This window comes from Strix uralensis, chromosome 8 (genome assembly GCF_047716275.1).
Source record: "Strix uralensis isolate ZFMK-TIS-50842 chromosome 8, bStrUra1, whole genome shotgun sequence".
NCBI classification, from domain to species: Eukaryota; Metazoa; Chordata; class Aves; order Strigiformes; family Strigidae; genus Strix; species Strix uralensis.
In genome coordinates, this window is record NC_133979.1 from 12,035,277 (window position 1) to 12,054,881 (window position 19,605).

The 19,605-nt window shown below is 47.9% G+C and overlaps 1 protein-coding gene across 3 annotated transcripts in view; it reads left to right on the forward strand.

Annotated features, from left to right (window-relative positions):
- Window positions 1-19,605, forward strand: part of ERI3 (ERI1 exoribonuclease family member 3) — a 136,073-nt gene that overhangs the window by 48,189 nt on the left and 68,279 nt on the right. For all 3 annotated transcript variants that reach the window (XM_074876242.1, XM_074876245.1, XM_074876244.1), the window contains exon 6: window positions 5,687-5,759. In XM_074876242.1, the coding sequence (XP_074732343.1) occupies window positions 5,687-5,759 (73 nt within the window). The remainder of the gene's footprint in view (window positions 1-5,686; window positions 5,760-19,605) is intronic.

Here is a 19,605-nt window from a genome sequence, read left to right on the forward strand (position 1 = left end):
TGGCAGGTCTGTGGGGCTGAGGAGCGTGTGAGTGGGGTGCCAGAGGTCTGGCAGGGGGTTCATCCCTCCATCCTTCACTTTGAACAGAAGCATGAAGGGAGACTGGCTCAGTCTTGTTTCTTTGCACTGAGTGGCATAGTGACCTCAGCACTGGGGAGGAGACATCTCCTTGCCAAAGTCTTGGGTTATGCAGGAAAGCTGCTCTGGTCTAACTTGAATTATTGGGACTAGGAAGTTGGGGTTTGGGGGTGGTTTTTTTTTTGTGGAGGTATGTGTCAGCATGCTTCAATTTCCATAGGCTGCAGGATGGCTTGGGCTGTTCTGCGTGCCCGGGGCACGCCGTTCATGTGCGGGTGCTGTGGCATCGCGCTGTCAGAGCCCTCCTGGCCCAGCATCTGTGGGACGCTCCTGCAGCCTCAGTGCTTTGGAGCAGGCTCTCAGCCCTTTGTGTCCCCAGGCCATTGAACCCTGCTGGTTGGGGCTTACTGTTTTAACCAAGTTTGGATCAACCTAAGGCTGCCTCTTTGGGAGGGTGTGGGTTTACCTAAATTGCTTTAAATTCCCAACTTGGCTTCAGCTACAGCAAGGTTCAGTGCAGACAGATGTGGCTTTGCCGGTCATGGTGCTGTTTCTCTACTAAAACATCTCAGGTGCCTTAGCACAGGATGTTATTCCCTTGCTAGCTTTCTCTGTTAGGAGAGGGCACCCAAGCCTTCCTCTTGGCCTGGCAGACATCTCACCCCACATCAGAACAGAGCAGCACCTCTGCGCTGCATGGTCCAGAACGACGTCTTGACCAGCCTTGCTTTGAACTAGGGTGCGAGGCTGAGATGGTTTGACAGCTCTTCTCTTTGGCTGCCACCCTGTTGCTGTTGTATGCTGCAGCATCCAAGCAGTTTCCTCCAGGCTTTCCAGCCCTCCTTCAGCAAAGGATTCCCAGGGCAGGAGCCTGCCTGCCCTCTCCTTTGCAGCTAGTGCAGTGGGGTTGGCCAGGACACAATTAAAATGTTCTGCATCTCTTACAACACAAGGTCTCCAGGGCATGGATTTTTTGGAAGGCTGAGACTGGGTCTATAAAAAACAAGATTTAATGTCCCTTTATCTTTCCCATAGAGGGACTTGTTCTTTTAACTGGCTCAATATCAATACACCCAGTGTGTAGAAAGTGGCCCAATTTCTTTGTCTCCTGACATCCTGAACCCAGAAGCAGATGGACGTTAACCAGCTCTGATTAGTTGGGAGAATCAAGCATTAATTTTTTATATGCCAGGACCACCTGAGTGACGGAAATCAATTATGGCTGCCCCTCCCCCTTCCATATTAATGTGGTGGCTCTGAGCAGAGACGGAGGAACCTGTTGAAATGAGAAACCCCTATTTCTTAGTTTGACCCCCTAGATAATTAGGGTTAAATTGATATGCTATCGCACTGGTGACACATTTTATCTGCCTCTGTTTGTACAAGAGGATACAATAGTGGAGGAAGGACCAATTTGTGCCCTGCTCTAGCTAACCAGACCGAGATAAAAGGTGTCACTAGTACGATAACGTTCTTGCCTCATGCTCCTTTATTGTTGCTCAATTTGCCTTTTTTTTTTTAATCCTGTTCTTTTTCTTTCAATACCCTTGGTCATATTTTAACTCCATGCCATCGCATAATGACGCCCTGCTAAATGTGTGTGGAGATAGGCAACTCTGGCTGACAGCCTTCCCTGATAACCGAATTCCAGCCCATCCATCACTAGGCTGCTCTCCTTAACTTAAGGAAAGTGATAACTAAAGCAAGGCCGTTTATCACCGCCAAGCTGTGCGCTTCTTGCTGCCTTGGAGAGAGCCAGCTTCAATGGGAGAAATGCAGCCATGTCACCTCACCTCCTATTTGCATCCCGTTCATCTGCAGGCCCCATTTACCCCGCGGAGTGGAGGAGCAGGGCTGGATGGAAATCAGAGCCTGGGGTGGTGAAACCTTTCTGAAAGTGGTGCAGAGCTGCTACTGCTGACCACAGTCCAAGGAGGACTTGGACTTGCTTGGCTGGTGGAGGAGAGCGTGCTGCCTGATGTCACTTGCTCTTCTGCCCAAAGGGGACCTGCATTTTGGGAGTGAGTGGAGGTTGCGTGCTCCCATCTCTGCTGCTGGGAGGACAGACTTTATTAGAGATGTGTTGGGGGCTGGAAAATCCCACAGACATTTTCAAGTTTCTCTCTCTCAGGTGCAGTCATACCTGAAGCCACGGCCTTTGGCTGATGGGTTGGTTTTGAGAGTCAGCTTTCTTCCCGAAGAGTGAGAGCTTCAGTGTTTGGGGAGGCAGAAAGACCTTGTTCAAAAACTGTAAGGATCATGGGATGTTGAATGTTGTGAAATGTGCCTCCCTTACCTGAGAGAGGGCCAAATCCTGAGCTCTTTGCTCAAGCAAAGCTGCCCCCAGTGAGAAAGGCTGACTCTTGCAAGAGCAACCATACTGAACATAAGAGCATGTTTACCAAATGAGCTGCTCAAGTGCACAGTGGCCCTAATAAATGGAGATACTTCCTTAGAGTCCCTGGCACTTCTGTTCACCAGGAGAGTGACAAATGTGCCTTGTTCACTCCAACCTGGAGAAGATGCTGGAGAAACTCCTGCCTGGTCACCAGGCTGGGAAGTGGTGATGAGCTTGGAGCTGGGGAAAAGACGTTGCAGGGGTGTTTTCCTTCCCGTACCTACCTGGGGACCTGGCTTCTGTGCTGTGAGAGCTCGTGGTTCTCTGTGCTGGGAGCGCTGCGTACACAGACTAGACCAGACCGATATGGCAATCATTTGCTAAAGGCAAGTGGCTGTATCCCTGCTGGCCTGGAGCACCAGGCCTGCATCTTCCAGCTCAGGAAGCTGAGCTTTGGTCCGTGCTGCTAACAGGCTGCCCAGGTTATAGCATGAGCTTAGGTCTTCTAGTGCTTGAAAAACTTGGTGAAGTCTCTCTAGTGCTAATGTGAAAGGAGGGGAGCACAAGCGCGGAGGGGGAGGGGGAATGTCCTTAGGTCACACAGCTTCACAGGCAGTTTCTGGGGTTGTTACTTGTTTGCAAAAATGCGTCATTTATTTAGTTGACATATTTATTTGGAGCATTTATTTTCTCCAATTAAAGACCCACTGTCCAGCGCCGAGGGCATACTGCCATCAGTCTCAGGGTGGAAGCAGAACCAGACTGTCCAGTTTGCTGGGCCTTTTGGTCCCACAGGGATGGGAATGTTTTAGATGTCATTCATTGCACTGGGTGGTTAGCTGTCAATTCCTGTGGCTAAGAAGAACAATGCTGTACTCGCTTCTTCTGGGCACTATCCAAATATTAGGTGAATTGATAATTATTTCTCTAACTGGAGCTAGGCTGAGACCTGTATTAATGAAAACCTCTTGGGCTGGGAGGGAAAACTCAGCTTTTAGTAACATACCTTTTGCTAACTACTGTTATTATCTCTAGCTAAATGTGTGCAGTCTGAGAGAGGTTGAGCTGTTCACACATCTGTATTTAGATCAGTCATTTTTTTCTTGTGATCTTCTTTGATTTGGGTACTACTAGGAAGCAGCTTTCCTGGAGAAAGAGCTTTCTTAGCATGCTGGATGGGGCTGGTGGGGTCTGTTCAACTGTGGGGTGTCATGGATATATGTGTAATGGCTGTAAAATGCATGGACCAGGCTGCTATTTCTGTGATGGCTATGCAATTGCAAGGAGTGACTCCAGGTGGTTTATTTCAGCACGATGGTGCTAGCATCAGATGAGCCGTGCCCAGAGATGAGTCCGTGCTGTCAAGTCACATTGCTTAGCCTGCAACTCGCCATAGCCCTGCTGCTTGCAAGCTTGTTCTTTTCACAGACTTCCTGCTTTCAAAAAGATTCATCTGGATCTCCTTATTCAAATGTGTTTGTATGACTTAAATTATTGCCCCTAAATGATGACACTGTGCATCTTTTCAGGACCAGGCATTTGGTTTTGGCACAGGGAGTCTATTCCTTAGCCTAAGCAGGGCTCACAAAGCCCATACGCTGGTGGGGTCCAGTGTGTGCTGGCTCCATTGGCCGCACATTCCCGGGAGATTTGCTTGGATATGTTTGCCGGTTTCCTTCCTTTTCTTCTCATAGAAAGGGAGGCAGCACCGAGACCAAACCACTCTGGCACTGCAACTACGCTGAGTCTCATGTTATCTGCAAGTGCGTTATCTGTGTCCTTCCTTCATCTCCTTACTTGGGAAACTGCTTGTAGGTCTGAAGAGATGCTGCCCTGTTCATCAGAGGGTTTGCAGCTGGCCTGAGCACTCAGGTACTGCATGGGATGCTGATGATGCACCCCGGCTCAAGGTGGTCTATCTAGCTTATATCCACATCTGATCAGACTTTGTTCCTGAATTTCAGTCTTGAGTCTGAAGTCCAGTCTGGATTATTCACTCTTTCCTCTATGGAGAGTGGCAGAAGACTTTGCCCTGGACATGGTCTGTGCTGGGATGTTTGAGCAGCTGATGCTGGCACTCACAGCTCTTCCCTCCTTTACAACCTCCTCCGACAGCCCCCAAGTGCCCGAGGAAGTTGTGAGATTCCCCACCCCCCTCTGTTTGCAAAAGCCGATTTCTGGGGTTGTGGCTTTTAACATGCACAAACGGCTCTAATTTAGTCATTTATTTAGTTGACATATTTATTTGGGATGTTCCTTTGCTTCAGTTAAAGATCCTGTGACCAGTGCCCCAGGCGTGCTCAGCAGTACGTGAATGAACAAGATCCATCAATTACTCTTGATCAGATCAAACCGGCCGGGGAAAACTCACATAACTCATCTCCCTGCACAGGCTCGGCTGGAGCTGCACGGCTTTGCAACCCAGCCTTCCCTGTCTGAGGGGCACATTGTAGCTCCCCTGCAAACACACTGAGGTTGGCACAATGTGGGAGAAACAGCTTTCCAAATCCTGGGGTCTTGCTGTCCCTTCAGGCAATCCACCTCCCTCACCGATGCTGTTTTGTTTTGTGAGCCGTATTCCAGCAGCTCGCTGTAGGAAGGGAGAGGTTAAATACTCGCAGCTCTTGGCTGCTGGTGCTTAAACCCCTAGTGAGACAGTGCCTTGTATCTTCAGAGTTGTGACTGCTCTCTTCTTCCAAGCACCTGCTTGGAAAACAGCCTCTACTGTCTTAGCCCTAAAACGTTGGTCATGTAGCATTAGTACCCAAAAAATGAGTGCACTGGTGTCTCCTTCCCTCCCTCATGTCTCATTCAGTGTTTAACCATAAAGGCCAAATGGAGAAGCACCAGGGCATGACAGGTGAATTGTCAGTCCTTCTGTCTGCCCTGTAAGCCTCTAGCTGAGCAGGATGGTTTTGCGGGGATTTGTGATGAGTTCACTTAGCTAAGGACAGCCTGGATGCTCCAGTTGTGTTTGTGTGTTAGGCACTGTGGTAGAAGAGCTGCACGCTGCACTTGCATACAGCTCCTGTTCAAAATGTTCAGTCTGAAAGGTGTCAGCAGCCTGGATGTGGCTGGATGTAAATAAGTCTTCAGCCAAGCTGTGCTCTCATGAGATTTTTTTGCCAAGAGCTATGGTCCTTCTGATGTGCAGCGTGTTACAGCAGGCTTGAGGGTCTCTTCCATCTCAACAAAATGCACTTAAGAAAACAGAGTTTGTGTTGTCAGGACACTGATTGAATCAAACCTGCTCTCTCTTCTCTCTTACAGGTTACCAGGACAATGCCAGTACTTAGGGCTGCCGGTTGCTGATTACTTCAAACAGTGGATTAATCTGAAAAAGGTACTTTTGTGCAAACTGCCATGGTGCCCATCTCCCTCCCCCCTCCCCTTGTCCTTCTCCTTCCCTCTTTAAGGAGGTGTCTAATAACTACTGCTGTTTTGCATTGAAATGAGTTATTTTCTCAGAAGCTGGGCTGAGCGAGTCCTCCAGCTCCCTATTGTATCTCCTCTAATAGAGTCTTACTATACTTGATGGGATGTGTTCTGCAGCTGGGGAGAATCCCATTGTGGCAGGCACAGTGCGGTGTCTCCATATAATCGTGGGACACTGTGAGGCCCCTCTTCAACAAAGGTTTTGTTGGTCCCAGTGTTGCTGACTCCGTTTTGTTTTGCAGCCATATAAGGCTCCTAGGAGCTCAGTTTCCTTCAGATCAAACTCTGCTTGATAAACACGTGGAAACATTCCCAAATCAAAATCAGTATTTCTCTTTGTGCTGTGGGGAAGGGGAGCTGTCTGAGCAGCACGTCAACCAAAGAAACCGGTGGTCACTTTGCAAAGCAAATACCTTGGACTTTACTGTTTGGTGCCTTGTGTTGCTCCACACCTTCTCTGGGTGGTTAAAGAGCAGCCTGCTGTGCATCCATCTGCACAGAAAAATGTGGTGATGCCATAAGCCACAAATCAAAGTGGGAAGAAAAGAACAAGTGTGATTACAAGCAGTAGCAGGATGAGGGGGGAGGCTGGGGACTGTGCCCAAGAGAAACTGGGGTGGCCCTCCTGGTTAAACCTTTGGATGAGTAAGATTCCCTTCCCCCATCCAATTTAATGTTTTATTTGGGTTTCTGTGCCTTTTCCTGATAATTAGGGGTCTCAGTAAGTGGAATTTGCTTGTAAACAGCTTGTTGTACTTGTGGGCTTTTCTTTTGTTCTTTTATTTATTTATTGTTTTAAATGGAAGCATGAGTGACAGGCTGAGCGGCCGCAGAAGGACAATTTGCATGATCTGTTCCGTCAAATAGGGTAGAACATGAACTTAACAAGGGATGCTGGCAGCACATTCCCGGCTGAACTTGTCAAAGGGTCTTGTATTTCCCTGCTGTCAGAGCAAATCTTTTGGCTGATTGCTGGTCCTTGGTAAATGAAATCTGAAAGCACATTGGGGCATTCTGCAGTTCAGTGACCATTAATGATCGCCATTTGAAGTTCACTAAACTTCCGGTGAATGGATAGCAGCTATATAACCAGCAGGTTGATGGCTGCAGAATAATAATATTTAAAAAAAAAAAAAAATGATCCCTGTGTTCCATGATGTTTGCTAAGAAGTAGGTTGATCCAGTCGTGCTCCTCCTCTGGGCCTCAGGATGACTGATTTATGGCTCTTCCCCATAGTTCAAGGCTCCTGGATTTAGCGTGTTAGGAGCTGGGATTCATCGTAATGTGGACATCCAGGCAAGTGGCTGTTCAAGATGGACATTCATGTATTGGGCTTCAGTAAATACTGTGGTACTAAGTTGAGGGCTGGTGAGCATCCATAAAGTACCAAGCACAGGGCTAAAGGCAGGAGAAGGAGGAGGAGGAAAGCACTCCCCTGCCAGCTCTCTGGAGGGGTCGCAAGCTGAGTGTGTAGGATGGGGGCATGTGAGTTGGAGCCTGTGTCTTCTTGTCCCCCTCTGCAGATGTGTTACTCAGAAAGTAAAGCTCCAATGTCCTTCAGATCATGCAGGGAGGGGACGTGTGTAAGAAATGTTCATCTTCCTTCAATCTCTCTAATCCCTTAAAAATCTGAAGTTTTTCTGACTCTTTAATATCTGATGCCCTGTGACACAGTGTGGTTCCAGGGTCCCTGTGCCTCTCTGGGAAGTGACCCAGGTTGAAGAGGAGAGCAGGGACCTCTCCCGTCCTGTGGCTAAAGAGCTGCCTCCCCTGGGGCTCGCTCTTACCCCAGGGTGAGGATCTTTCCGTGCCACTCACTGCCCTGCTCCCTGGGGGTGCTTGTAGGGGAACCGCCTGTGTGTTTTCACAAGAGGATTTCTAGCCTAGATACCTAATTTTGGCCAAGCAGTGGGACCCAATGGGAGCCCAGTCTCTTTTGATCAAGCTCCCACTGTGAGACAAGTGAGGTTGGACAGGTGTCTAGTCCCCCTTCTCTTCCCTGCATGGCTCAGGTGGCCCCTTTTCCCCTCCCTCTGTCACGTTCCTGACTTAGAAATACCTCCTAGGCTGAGTCTGCCTCTGACCTGATCCATGAAGTGAAGGTGTTGGGGAGGGGGTGGTGCGAAACTGCTCATTTGTAGGTCATGGATAATGCAGAGGTGGATGTTTCAGATGTTGAGAAAACAGTTCATCTGAGTGTAAATGACATTTGTGACTGAGAGCTGTTTCCTGCAGGATGGCCCCACCTGCATCTGCTCTCTGTCCTTTGGGTCTCTGCTTGTGAGCAGTGATGCCAAGAGGACCGTACTGAGTTTGGGAATTGCTGCTGCAAATACAAGGCAATGCAGAAGAGTGGGATTACGTACAGAAAGGTGTGTGCATGAGGCAGACGTGTTTGTATACCTGTGTGTAGTGTGGTAGCAACAAAGTATGTTCCAGATTCCCTCTGCCCATGCACACATGGCTTCAGCTCCTCTTTGTCTCTGTTCTGTATCATCTAAAGAAATGGTCCTTGTCTGTGCTGCCTCTGCCAAAGCACGGCATGCTCCAGAGCTCAGCAGTCCCTCTTCTCGAGGTGGTGAGACAGTCTTTCCCAGGGTTCGTTCTCCAGTAAACTTCTTCCCTTCTCACTTCTGTGCTGCAGGAGCAATTGAGGTGAGCACCATGTGCCTCCAGGCCTCTTTCAGAGTATGCAAGACTTGCCTCTCAGGCAAGCTGAAGATGGGAATCAGCCCCCCACTAGCTGCCATGGTTGTGTTGCCCCAGGACGCCTTTTTGGATTGATCTGGCCATGCAGGTGGTAGTGAGCTCCACGCCTGACTGCTGTGATGGTGGCCACAGTGTCTTGGGATCTGTGAAAAAGCCTTCTGTGGAGGACAAAAGGAGAAAAGCTGCCTGTGCACTTGACCATATTTGCTGAAGTTTTACCTTGCCCTATGCCCCCCCCCAGCCTGCTAATGCATCCCTTCCGTCAAGCCTGATCGGTGTTTGCTGACATTTTTAATGTCACTGAGCGATCTTGTATCTCTGGTGAACTGTCAGTGTAAAGCTGACTTGGGGCAGAGAGTTTATCATGTTCTTCACTTCGATTAGCTCAGCCTTGTGGGAGGGCAGCAGAAAGCAGAGGAGGCTTTCTTTGGATGCTGCAACATTTCAGATATCCCCCTAAACCATCTCAAGAGAGAGCCACTATTCCACCTGCCAGTTCTCCTTATGTGTCTGTCATGTCGATCCACAGAGGCACCGTGGGTTAGGACTGAGGTGCAGAACCTGAGCTACCTCGTTGGAGCTGGATGCTCAGGATGTAAATAGCAGAGAGTGCTTCATGTCAGGAGCAAGGGGCACCAGTGGAGAAATATGTGCAGAAAGCAGGAGGCTGTGAGTCAAGATTTATGTGAAAAGGAAAGCTGCTACAGCTAACAAGCTACAACCAAGCTGCTGCCCCAAGAGTATCCTCAGGTAGTCTGGATAAATTCATTAGTGCTTATTCTAACACAAGGATCAGCTTTCATTCGTGCGCCCTTTGCTCTTTCAGGAGCCTCTGTGGTTTATTGTTCCAGGTCCCGCTTGAGTTAGCAGCGTGGTCAGTCCGGTGATGGATCCTCGCCCTGCGGGGATGGAGCCAGTGCTGTGTTAGACTGAGGGCAGGGTGCCTGTGATTGCAGGGTGGCTGGGAGCCAGGGAATGGGAAACCCGGCAGGCAGCAGGAGTGCCAGCACCGCCAGGTTGGGGAGCACGTCACAGAGGGGAGAGTGGTTTGATGGAGGGAGGAGGTGGAAGAAGGGCAGTGAAGCTAGATTTTCTTACAATTAGCTTGTGCAAGAAAAGCATTAGAAGGATGATGAAGGTGTTTAAATGGCCAGACCAAAGGTCTAACCCAGGTCTTCTCTGTGTCTGTCGTGACTATCATGGTTTAACCCCAGCCAGCAACTAAGCACCATGCAGCCACTCGCTCGCTCCCCCCACCTAGTGGGATGGGGGTGGGAGTCAAAAAAAAGAAGTAAAACTCATGGGTTGAGATAAAGACAGTTTAATAGGCCAGAAAAGGAAAAAAATAATAATGATAATAAAAATAATAAAATTACAATAATAATAGTAAAAGAATTAGAATATACAAAAGAAGTGTTGCACAATGCAATTGCTCACCACTTGATGACTGATGCCCAGTCAGTCCCCAAGCAGCAATCTGCCCTTCCCAGCCAACTCCCCCCAGTTTATATACTGGGCATGACATCACATGGTATGGAATATTCCTTTGGCCAGTTTGGGTCAGCTGTCCTGGCTGTGTCCCCTCCCAGCTTCTTGTTCATGAGAAGCTGAAAAATCTTGACTTGGTATAAACACTACTGATAACAACTAAAAATATCTGTGTATTATCAACATTATTCTTATACTAAATCCAAAACACAATGCTGTACCAGCTACTAGGAAGAAAATTATTCCAGCTGAAACCAGGACAGGGCCAGAGGCCAGTAGCTGATGCTTGCAGGTGTAACAAGGAGAGCATGGTTCGAGTCAGCTTTCTCTGGTTCCCATCAATTGTCTCTTCAAGACTGTGAGCTGGCAGCTGCCCCTGGACCGCTGTGTTTAGCACCCACTGTTTTTACCATGCCTGTCTACCAGGAACTGTACACCCTTTTATGAATCTGCTCATGCTTTTGGTTTCTACAGCATCCTGCAGCAATGAGTTTTGCTATTTAATTATGCATTAATTATACTCTGTTTATTCATATGTTGTGTGAAGGTGCAGGTCCTTTTGTTTCGTTTAAACCTACTGTCAGATTTCTTGGACCTAGGTCTTGCATTGTGTGAAAGAGCAAATATTTCCCGTTCTTCTCTCTTGTGTTATTCTTGACTTGAGACCTCTGCCATACTTTTGCTTAGTTGTCTCTCTGCCAGTGCAGCATAACTTGTTGGAGAGCTGGCACAAAGGCACTTGCGGGCTCTGTGACTCTAGAACTGGGTTGTGGAAGCTATTTTTAACACTGTAGACACTACCCTGATCTTCTATTTCTTCTGGATATTATGCAGTTACAAGGTAACAGAGGAGTGGTTTATGTAACCACTAAGGGTTTGCTTTATTCCTTGTTTTTCAAATGATACTTTATGTTTTTATAAAAACAATCTTCATACCCATCACAGAGCTGCCCCTTTCTCAGGACAGCTATCCTGGCGTGTTTGACCATCTTTGATTTCTGTTCACAGAGGGCAGCATGTCTTTAGATAAAATAATAGTGGTTGCTTTACAAGTGACAGAAAACTGGTCCTAGTTTGACATCCTCCTGAAGTCCAGGAGAGTTTTTATGAAAGGCAAGAGCTGAATGATGTGTGTGGATAAATGCAACACCTCTTCTCTAGCCATCATGAGAGTTGATGGAGCCTTGGGGAGCACGTGCTGGGGCTGCCATGGCTGTGTGCAGAGCTGGCCTTTTCCAACCCCAGCATTACTGATGTGTAGATACTTGTAGTTGGAAGCAAACTGTTAATACACATTCACAAATGTTTTAAGGTCACCTACTCACATTGTGAAATCTGACAGAAGAAGCATGTAATAGGATGTTTTTGTTAATATTTGGCAACTAGAAATAAACACATCCTAAACAAACAAAGATTTGTTAACAGCTTTTTGTCTCTCCTCTGAATTAACAATTCCTTCTGCCTTCGGGGTGGGAGGAGGAGCTCTGAGTGCTTCTGAGGCACTTGGTGCTTAAGTGTCTTTGGACAAAGAACACTGAAACGGGTGCAACTGAAAAATGGTTTAATTGTTGGCCCATATGCCTGGAAGTTGCTTTCATGAGGTCTAACTTCTTAAGGATTTGTTGTGATTGTTATCAATTGCCTGTTTATTGGATTACTGCCTGTAGGGAATATAAAATATAAGGTTAGAAATGACGGAGGAGGACTTGTCAGGCAGAGTGCTTCATGACCAAAGGATCAAGCATGTGAGTAGATGTTGCCACTTAACTGCAAAGAGCTGCTCATATGCCCATGATGCTCCATGCTTTGCTGTTTTGCAGCATGGGTGGGTGCTCTGAGACCCTGGTCACACCTTCCTTCAGTGGGAGCTGTGTTTTCCATGGCTCCTTGTCCCTGGCTGCAGAGGTCTTGGCTGTGGAAAGTCTCTCTCAGAAGGCAGAAATGGGAGAGGCGGTGAAAGGAAACAGAAGGAAAAGTGTGACTCCAGGGTTAAGGGGAGCAAGAGTGTCTTTTCCATGGAGATTAGGAAAGAAAAGTGCCTGTTCAGTGCATTGGTTCATAGTTGGAAGGAAATGAAAGAATTGCTTATAACAGCAAAATGACCGTGTTTAATAAATATTTTGCTCTGTATTTACAGAAAGGCAAAGGATGCTGTATCGCTGAGCAAGAGGTTTGCTGTTACAACACAATTTTCTGATAAAGTTAAGTGGTAGCTTTCAGTTGGCATTTTGCATATCTGGTTTACAGGAGTTTTAAAGAGCTGACTGAGAAGCCCTGGACTGTTAATAAGTCTTTGAACATGGGGGAAGTTCTAGAGGACTGGAAGAAAGCTAATGTTGTACCAGTAATTTAGAAGGGCAAATGGGATGACCGATGAAGTAATTATAGGCCTATCAGCTTGACATTAATTCTGGGCAAAGTAATGAAAAGCCAGATATCATAGTTGATTAATAAAGAATGAAAAGAGGGTAATATAATGCCAATCAATGTGGATTTATGGAAACTAGATCTTTTTCAAACTAACTTGATATTTTTTTTATGAGACTACATGTTTGGTTGATAAAGGTAACCATGTCAATGTAATATACTTCTGGAAGGCATTTGACTTGGTACCTTATGACATTTTGATTAAGAAACAAGAGTGATACAAAATCAACATGGCACACATTACATTGATTAAGAACGAGCAAACTGACAGCTCCTAGCATTTAATTGTAAATGGGTAATCATCATGGAGTGCATGTCTTCCTAGTGGGGTCCCACAGGGATCTATTTCTCAGACCTCTTGTATTTAACACTTTTATCAATGCCCTGAAAGAAAACATGAAAATCATTTTTGATAAAGTGTGCAGATACTGCATCCAGGAGGCGGCGGCTGTTGGATTTATAAACAGGCAATGGTGAGTAGGAGCAGAGGGGCTGGATCGTTTCTTTCTTTGGGACTGCTTTGACCGATATGGGATGCTGGGTCCCATCTCAGCATCAGAAAGGATTCTGAAAACTTGAAGACTGGATGAGAACTGCACGACCCATGGAAACACTCACCATGCTGTAAAGCTCCTGGGAGCCATTTAGGGTACTGGAGAGGAGGGTAAGAGAGGCTTGGCTGTAGTCCCTAAGTATCTAAAGGAAGAGCTGAAAGAGAGGCTCCTCCAGTCTAACAGACAAAAGCATAAGCAGTTGCAGTGCCTGGAAGCCAAAGCGAGGTAATTCAGGTGCGGATTTCTACAGTGAGGGTAATTAACCGTTGGAACAACTTACCGAGGGCTCTGGTGGATTCTCCAGCTCAGGAGTGGAGGTTTTTTCCTAAAAAACATCAGCTGTGGTTCAAACAGAAATTAATTTGGGGCAGCCTTGTGGCCTACGCAGGTCAGGCCAGCCGATCGCGGCGGTTTCTCCTGCCATGATAATCTTCGACTGTCCGTCTCGGCGGAGCTCTGGCTGCTCCGTTTCCTTGCGGTGAGAGCACCCTCAAAGGCTCCTGACTTGAGGGAGCGCGAGTGGCACAGACGCCACAAGGGTGGGGACGGAGGCGACAGCATCCCAGGGAGCGCGATGCTGCCAGCACGGGCAGGGAAGCCCTCCTGCTCCAAGGGCTGGAGCGTGGCAGCCGTCCACGACTTCTCCTTTAAATCTGTCGTGCAGCTGTCTGAAGTCTGAAATTTCTTTCACTCTCTCCCTCGCCTTGTTAACATGTGTTGCCTTTGGGGTAATCAGGGAAAAAATATTATGTCCTTTTACAATTACCGGGTTTTGGAATATTAAAATGTCTCTCTGCATCGGCAGTGTTATTTTGATTGGTATTCTAACCTTTGACTAGCCCATAAAGCGAGCCGCTCTTCAAGCCAATATTGCAGGACTGAAATTTAATTCCGAAATGATTCCAGATAATAGGGAGACAGATAATATATGCATGAAGGATATTATGTTTGGACTAAATGCAGCAGGGCCAGGGCTTGGGAGTTGAATAATAGCCCAGAGTGAGTTATAATCTGTGGGACAGAAATACCTTACTGTCAGAGCCAGGAGAGGAACTCTTAAATCAAAGAGAGGGAGTTGAGGATAGTCATCTCAAAGGGAAAGGGCATCCAGGAGAGGCCTTAAAGGAGCAGCCCTCTCCGTCCCACTGCAGAGGGACCTGTCCTGCCTTTCTTATTTAACAAGAAGCGCTGAGTAAAAACACACTTCCATTTCCAAGGAAAACCAACAAGCGGGGGATTGTGCTGAGAAGAGAGGGTGAGAGTCTGCAATTTCTTGGCAGTCTTTTCTCTTTCCTCTTTCTGGACTCTTTAGAAGGGGATACAGGATGGGTTGATGCATCAGGCTTCTTTGTCTCTGTTTCCCTAGAAGCTATAACCAGATGGACCAAGGGCTTGTTGATGTGTTGGGTTTGCAATACATGCTAAGGTAGGGTGCTCACGTAACACAGAGTAACTGTCAGGGTTGATTTTGGTATCCACTTTCACATAAAGTGAAGAAAGCAGAGGCATGGTGTGTGGGCTACGTGGCCAGTAGTTGTTCAGGGCTCTGCCCTACACCTCCTCAGCTCAGGAGTCACTGGCAGGCAGGGTTGTCTCCCTCCCTCAGAGCTGCTGCCCCGGCTGGCACCTGGCAACACAGAGTAGGAGCATCTTGTGTGACAGTTAGGTGCAAATTCAATTTTAAATACTGGAGGCTTTAAGAAGCAACACACCCCTCTGGGCTATCTCTACCAGGGAAGGAAACTTGGGGTTTTTGCTATTTGATCCTCTGTAAGTGGCACTTTGTGCTTTGCCGGCAGCTTCCGAGTGTGGTGGAGCAGTCAGCAGGGTACTTTTTGCCTTGCAGTAGCTCAGCCCTATAACTTTAACCTGCCAGGCAAGGCATTGGGAGTTTTTCTGTAACTAGACTTCACAGAGCATTGCGGAATGCCATGCCAACAGCTGTCCTGGGAGGAGGGGAGCTGAGCAAGCGGAGATGGAGAATGATCTCTGCTGCTGGGGTGACACAAACCCATGTCGATATAACAGGCTTTGGCTCAGTGGCACGGGCTTATAGTTTCAAAGTAATGATCCCAGCCTCGCATTTCATTTCCTTTTCTTGCAGTCTCAGGAGCTGGTCTTGCTACAGCTGAGAGGGGCTCTAGATGCAGCCTGGAGGCTTCACTGGTTTTGGATGACTTGAGTGGTAACATACATGCTCTTCCCAGGAGGGCAGAAAAGAGCAGTGTCCATCTTCGCCTAAATCAGATAGTTTTGTGTGTTTTCTTCTCCTTTGGCCTTTTAGTGTTTGTTTTATTGCATCCTAAACACACAGGAGCAATTTTCTATGGAGCATGTGTCTGTACGAACTTCTGAGAGCAGACATGAAAGATGTGATCCGCAGAGGGTTAATGTAAGTTCTTGGTCTTGGTTCACCAGAAAGTAGCTAAGTTTCCTGGCTTACAAAATAGTGGATTAGTTTAGTAATTCCTTCTGGACATAAAAATCCACAACTGTGGGAAAGAGCACCCTTCTTGCTGCCGAACTCATGCCAAGCAGAGGGTTGTGGGCTGAGCACAGGCAACCAGTTCTTCTCTTGCTGCTGTTTAGACTCTGCTGGGTGGGTAAACCCAATCTCTGACAAGATCCTGTTACATGGAAGCCCTTTAGAGATAGTCCAGTGCAAAGGGAACATTTCAGTATGTTGGTCCTAATAACAAGAAGCTGTTTCTTTCCTGTAGCTATCCTGTGTGTGCTTTACTATGTGTTCATCTCATGGCATCTCACACACCAATTAGCTTCTTTACCATCAGTGCTTCTCCTACATTTTCTTTTGCTAATACATATTAAAATTGCTCTAGGTGCATGTTAAAATCTCACCTCTTTTCCTAAGGAAGGTGTTTTGGAGTCTAGTTTTAGTCTTTGGGGCAAACTGGATTTGCATATTGCACTCAGGGAGGATCTGGCACAGGTGGAGAAAGCCCAGAAGAAGAGTCAGGGAACTGGAAGAAGTGACCTCCAGGGGAAGATTGAGGGATCTGGGATGTTCAGCTTAGAGAATACTAAGCAGGAGTCATTTTTATAGGAATTAATATTCTCAAAGGAAGGGAGAAGTTTATTCTGTGTGGCTGTGGTGGACAGCTCTTAGTCATGTCCTTACCTGCTGCAAGGAGATCGGTAAACAGTCTCTGTGGTAAGGACAGGCATGCAGGACCTTTAGCTCTTCAGAGTTTAGAAGAATATGGGGGGGATGATTTGGGTGGAGATGGTCCTGCCTTGAAGCAGTGTGGGTCATCACTTCTCCCTTCCTACCCTGTTTGCTGTGACACTTGCTGCTCCCTTACACTTGGACATGGGCTATCTGCTTTCCTTGGGACACATTGATGAAACTCAGAGTACATGAGCAGGGAAAGAAGGGGTGGTTGCCTTGGGTGCCATGTATTGTCTCCAGTCCTTTCTGTGTGCCCTGATCAGGACATTTGCACTGGGAAAATTCCAAGGCAGCCTTTATTATTTGGCAGTGCCTTTGAGCTCCAGCAAGGACTAGGGCTTCCTGGTGCCATGTGTGGTAGAGAGGACTCTTGGATAAGGCAGGAAGGTGGTGACTCAAGAGAAACTGAGGAACACAATTACCTGTCTTGGCCCCATGCAGCCTGCAGGTACTGGACAAATCAGAGAGTAGAATTTGATGCTTTTGTGCCTTTTTTTTTTTTAACCAGTGCAAACGCTTTGCCTTCCAGATGAAATTTTAAGCAGCGGTTTGCTGAGTGCACTGCAATGGTTGCTTTACTGAAAGCATCCCTGTCTATAGAAATGGTTGGAGGTGGGTTGGCATTTGTGGTTCTTCTACATGCACATCGCTGTAGCCTGCAGGCGAAAGGCGGAGAGGCAGCTGCTCAGACCTTGTGTGCTGCTCTTCCTGCTGAGTGCCATATTGTGTGACTGCACCTCGCTGTGCCTGCGCTCCCCTTGCTGAGGGATTTGAACATCTGTCCCCTGCACCAAGCAGCCTCCTGGTTCCCATCTGGCTGTGTGTGCGCTGCTGCTGAGGTTAAACATACTGCTCAGACCTTTACACCGTTGAGTCTGGTTGAGGAAGGAGCTGTGCTGGCTCTCCTGGTCGTGCCTGTTTATGGGGCAGTGTGCTGTAGGTGCCAAAGACAAAGTTTTGGAAAGAGCATTCAAAAGCAGGCAAAATAAGCCGCAGTGAAATCTAAGCAACTTGTGCTTTAGATGAGAAATCTTTCTGCAGTATCAAGGTTATGCAGACTGAAGTGGCCTGATGGTCTCCGTGGTGGGGTCTGGACAGGCAGGGAGTTGCTGCAAGGCACTGGTAATGGTGTGACTGGGACCTGGCAGCTGGGTGCTTGCTGTAGCTGGGGTTAACGGTGTGTACTGTGTGACTGCAGCATGGCTGATGTGCCACATGCTTGCATCCAGACTTGCCCTGTAACATGTCCTTGGCATGGCAGCCCAGGAGCAAACCAGGGAAACCGTAAGGATGGTCAGAATTAGACCCTCAGTCTCCCAACGAGTGGGTGTCTGGCACAGGTCTGGTGCTGGGGGCCTCCAATCTCCAGACTGCTTATGTGAAGGTGTGGGGCAGCTGGTGTTTTCCCATGTCTCATGTACTGATGGCAGCCAGAGAGACCGGAGCCTTCTGCGTGCCCTGGTATTGTGAGAGGCAAGCCTGACCCTGGACCTGACACAGCTCCCTGCAGTCAATACCAGAGCAAGGCAAGAGGAGAAGGGATTAGAGGCAGGGCATGTTTTACAATAATCCTGCAACGTGTGCTGCATTCCAGGCCAGGAAGAGCTGGGAGGCGAAGGCGCAATGCATGAAAGATGGCCTTTGGGTCAGACGAGAGGCAGAGCATCCCTGCATCCCAGCCCTTCAGCTGGAGCTTCATGTGGGTACCAGCACAGCTGCCTAGCTCCTGGGAAAGGAGCTGTGTCCTCTTTTCTCTGCATTTAAAAGACAGGAGCTTCATGTAGGAGCATGAAAATGGACCTGGGTAGTTCTCCAGGGAGGGATGAGGGGTTAATCAGATTTTCTAGCCTTGAGGATTAAAACATTAACTGGTTTAGTCTTCATTGTCCTACCAAGCCAGCATGGCTATGAGAGAGAGTGACTGCCTGCCACCTTCACCAGCAGCAGCAGACTGGTTTATGGTAGATATCAGCTTGCCAGTAAGTGCTGGGTGTGTTGCACTATCCTGCTGAAAGGGATGGGACTTTGCTACTGCTGTCTTGTCTGGGAAAATGTGGGTGTGCAGCCTTTGCCCCATTGAACAGAGGCTTTTGCTTCTCATGGTCTCGATGTAAAGCAGCAAGAAATGCTGAACTGGGAGATGGGAGATACGGTAGTGGAATTTGTATATTAATAACTTGCAGTGCTTCTGCTCATTAAATTAATTAATTAAATCCCTCAGAACCCCAAGGCTACTAAGCAGGTTGATTTCAGAGTTGGGATTAAAAGTCTCCTGCCGCCCTTCCCCCATGCTGGCACAGCACTTCTGGCTCCATCCTGGCTTTTGCTCTCTGCACTTGCAGGTTTCCTTGCTTGAGCTCTTTGCCTGCAGTCCATGTATTGGATCTGTCACAGTGGCTTGCTAAGAACTGGCTAGAAAGTCTGCAGATATGGTTTGCTTTTGTTTAGGAAACAGCCCATCTTTTGGCCTTATCTAGACATAAACTTCTCCTATTTTGTGGCCCGCTGGGGAGGGAGGCTCTGGTCACTCCGAAGCGTGAGCCCAGCCAGGGGCTATCTCACAGTGGCTGGTTTTCCCAGTCGCCTGGGCACTGTCTTCTACGGACTGGGACCATCTTCTCTTTGGGTACCCTGACATGAATGTTGCTGCCAGCTCTATGGGGCGTCAAAGCTCCTGAGCAAACAGCCATCCTGAAGTCATGGTCTGGACTGCCGCACTGCAGCCTTCCCAAGCTTGCTCAGTACCCGTCCAGTTCTCAGCAGTGCCCTTCTGGGTGGCAGTAGGTATGGGGGCAAGATGCTTATATTTGCTGGCAACATGCATCTTCCCTTCCTTGTGTTGAATCTCATGTTGAAAAAGCTCATAATGATGTTGTTTGATGTTTTCTTGGGCATCCTATCCACAGATGAGTATGCGGGTCTCACTCATGGCTGATGGATCAGCTCTACCTCCCTCACCTTTCTTTGAGCCAAGATACTCTAGCATTTCTGCATTGCACTCAATATACCTTAAAGCGAACAACTTCCATTAAGCTGCATAGGACGGAGTGTAGCTGACCTGGTCTCTCTCCTGTGTGCAGTGGTCAGCATCCTCAGCGGGTTTCAGTGGCGTGGAGATGAAACCTCAGTGCACCGCTCTGCCAGCTCTGCTCCTGCATGCATCCTGCAGATGCATTTTTAAACAAACTCTGGATATTTAGTGTATGGTCTTGTGCCAACTTCAGGAAAGCCTGCTCTCTGCACTCTCCCAGTGTTGTAACCTCTGTCAGCCTGGCTCTGATTGATGCTATTAATATTTTAGAGATCATTTAGGATCTCCGCCTTGGCTGTGCTCCTCTCTCAGGGAGGAGCTGCCCTGCCTGGATGCCTGCAGCTGCCAGAGGAG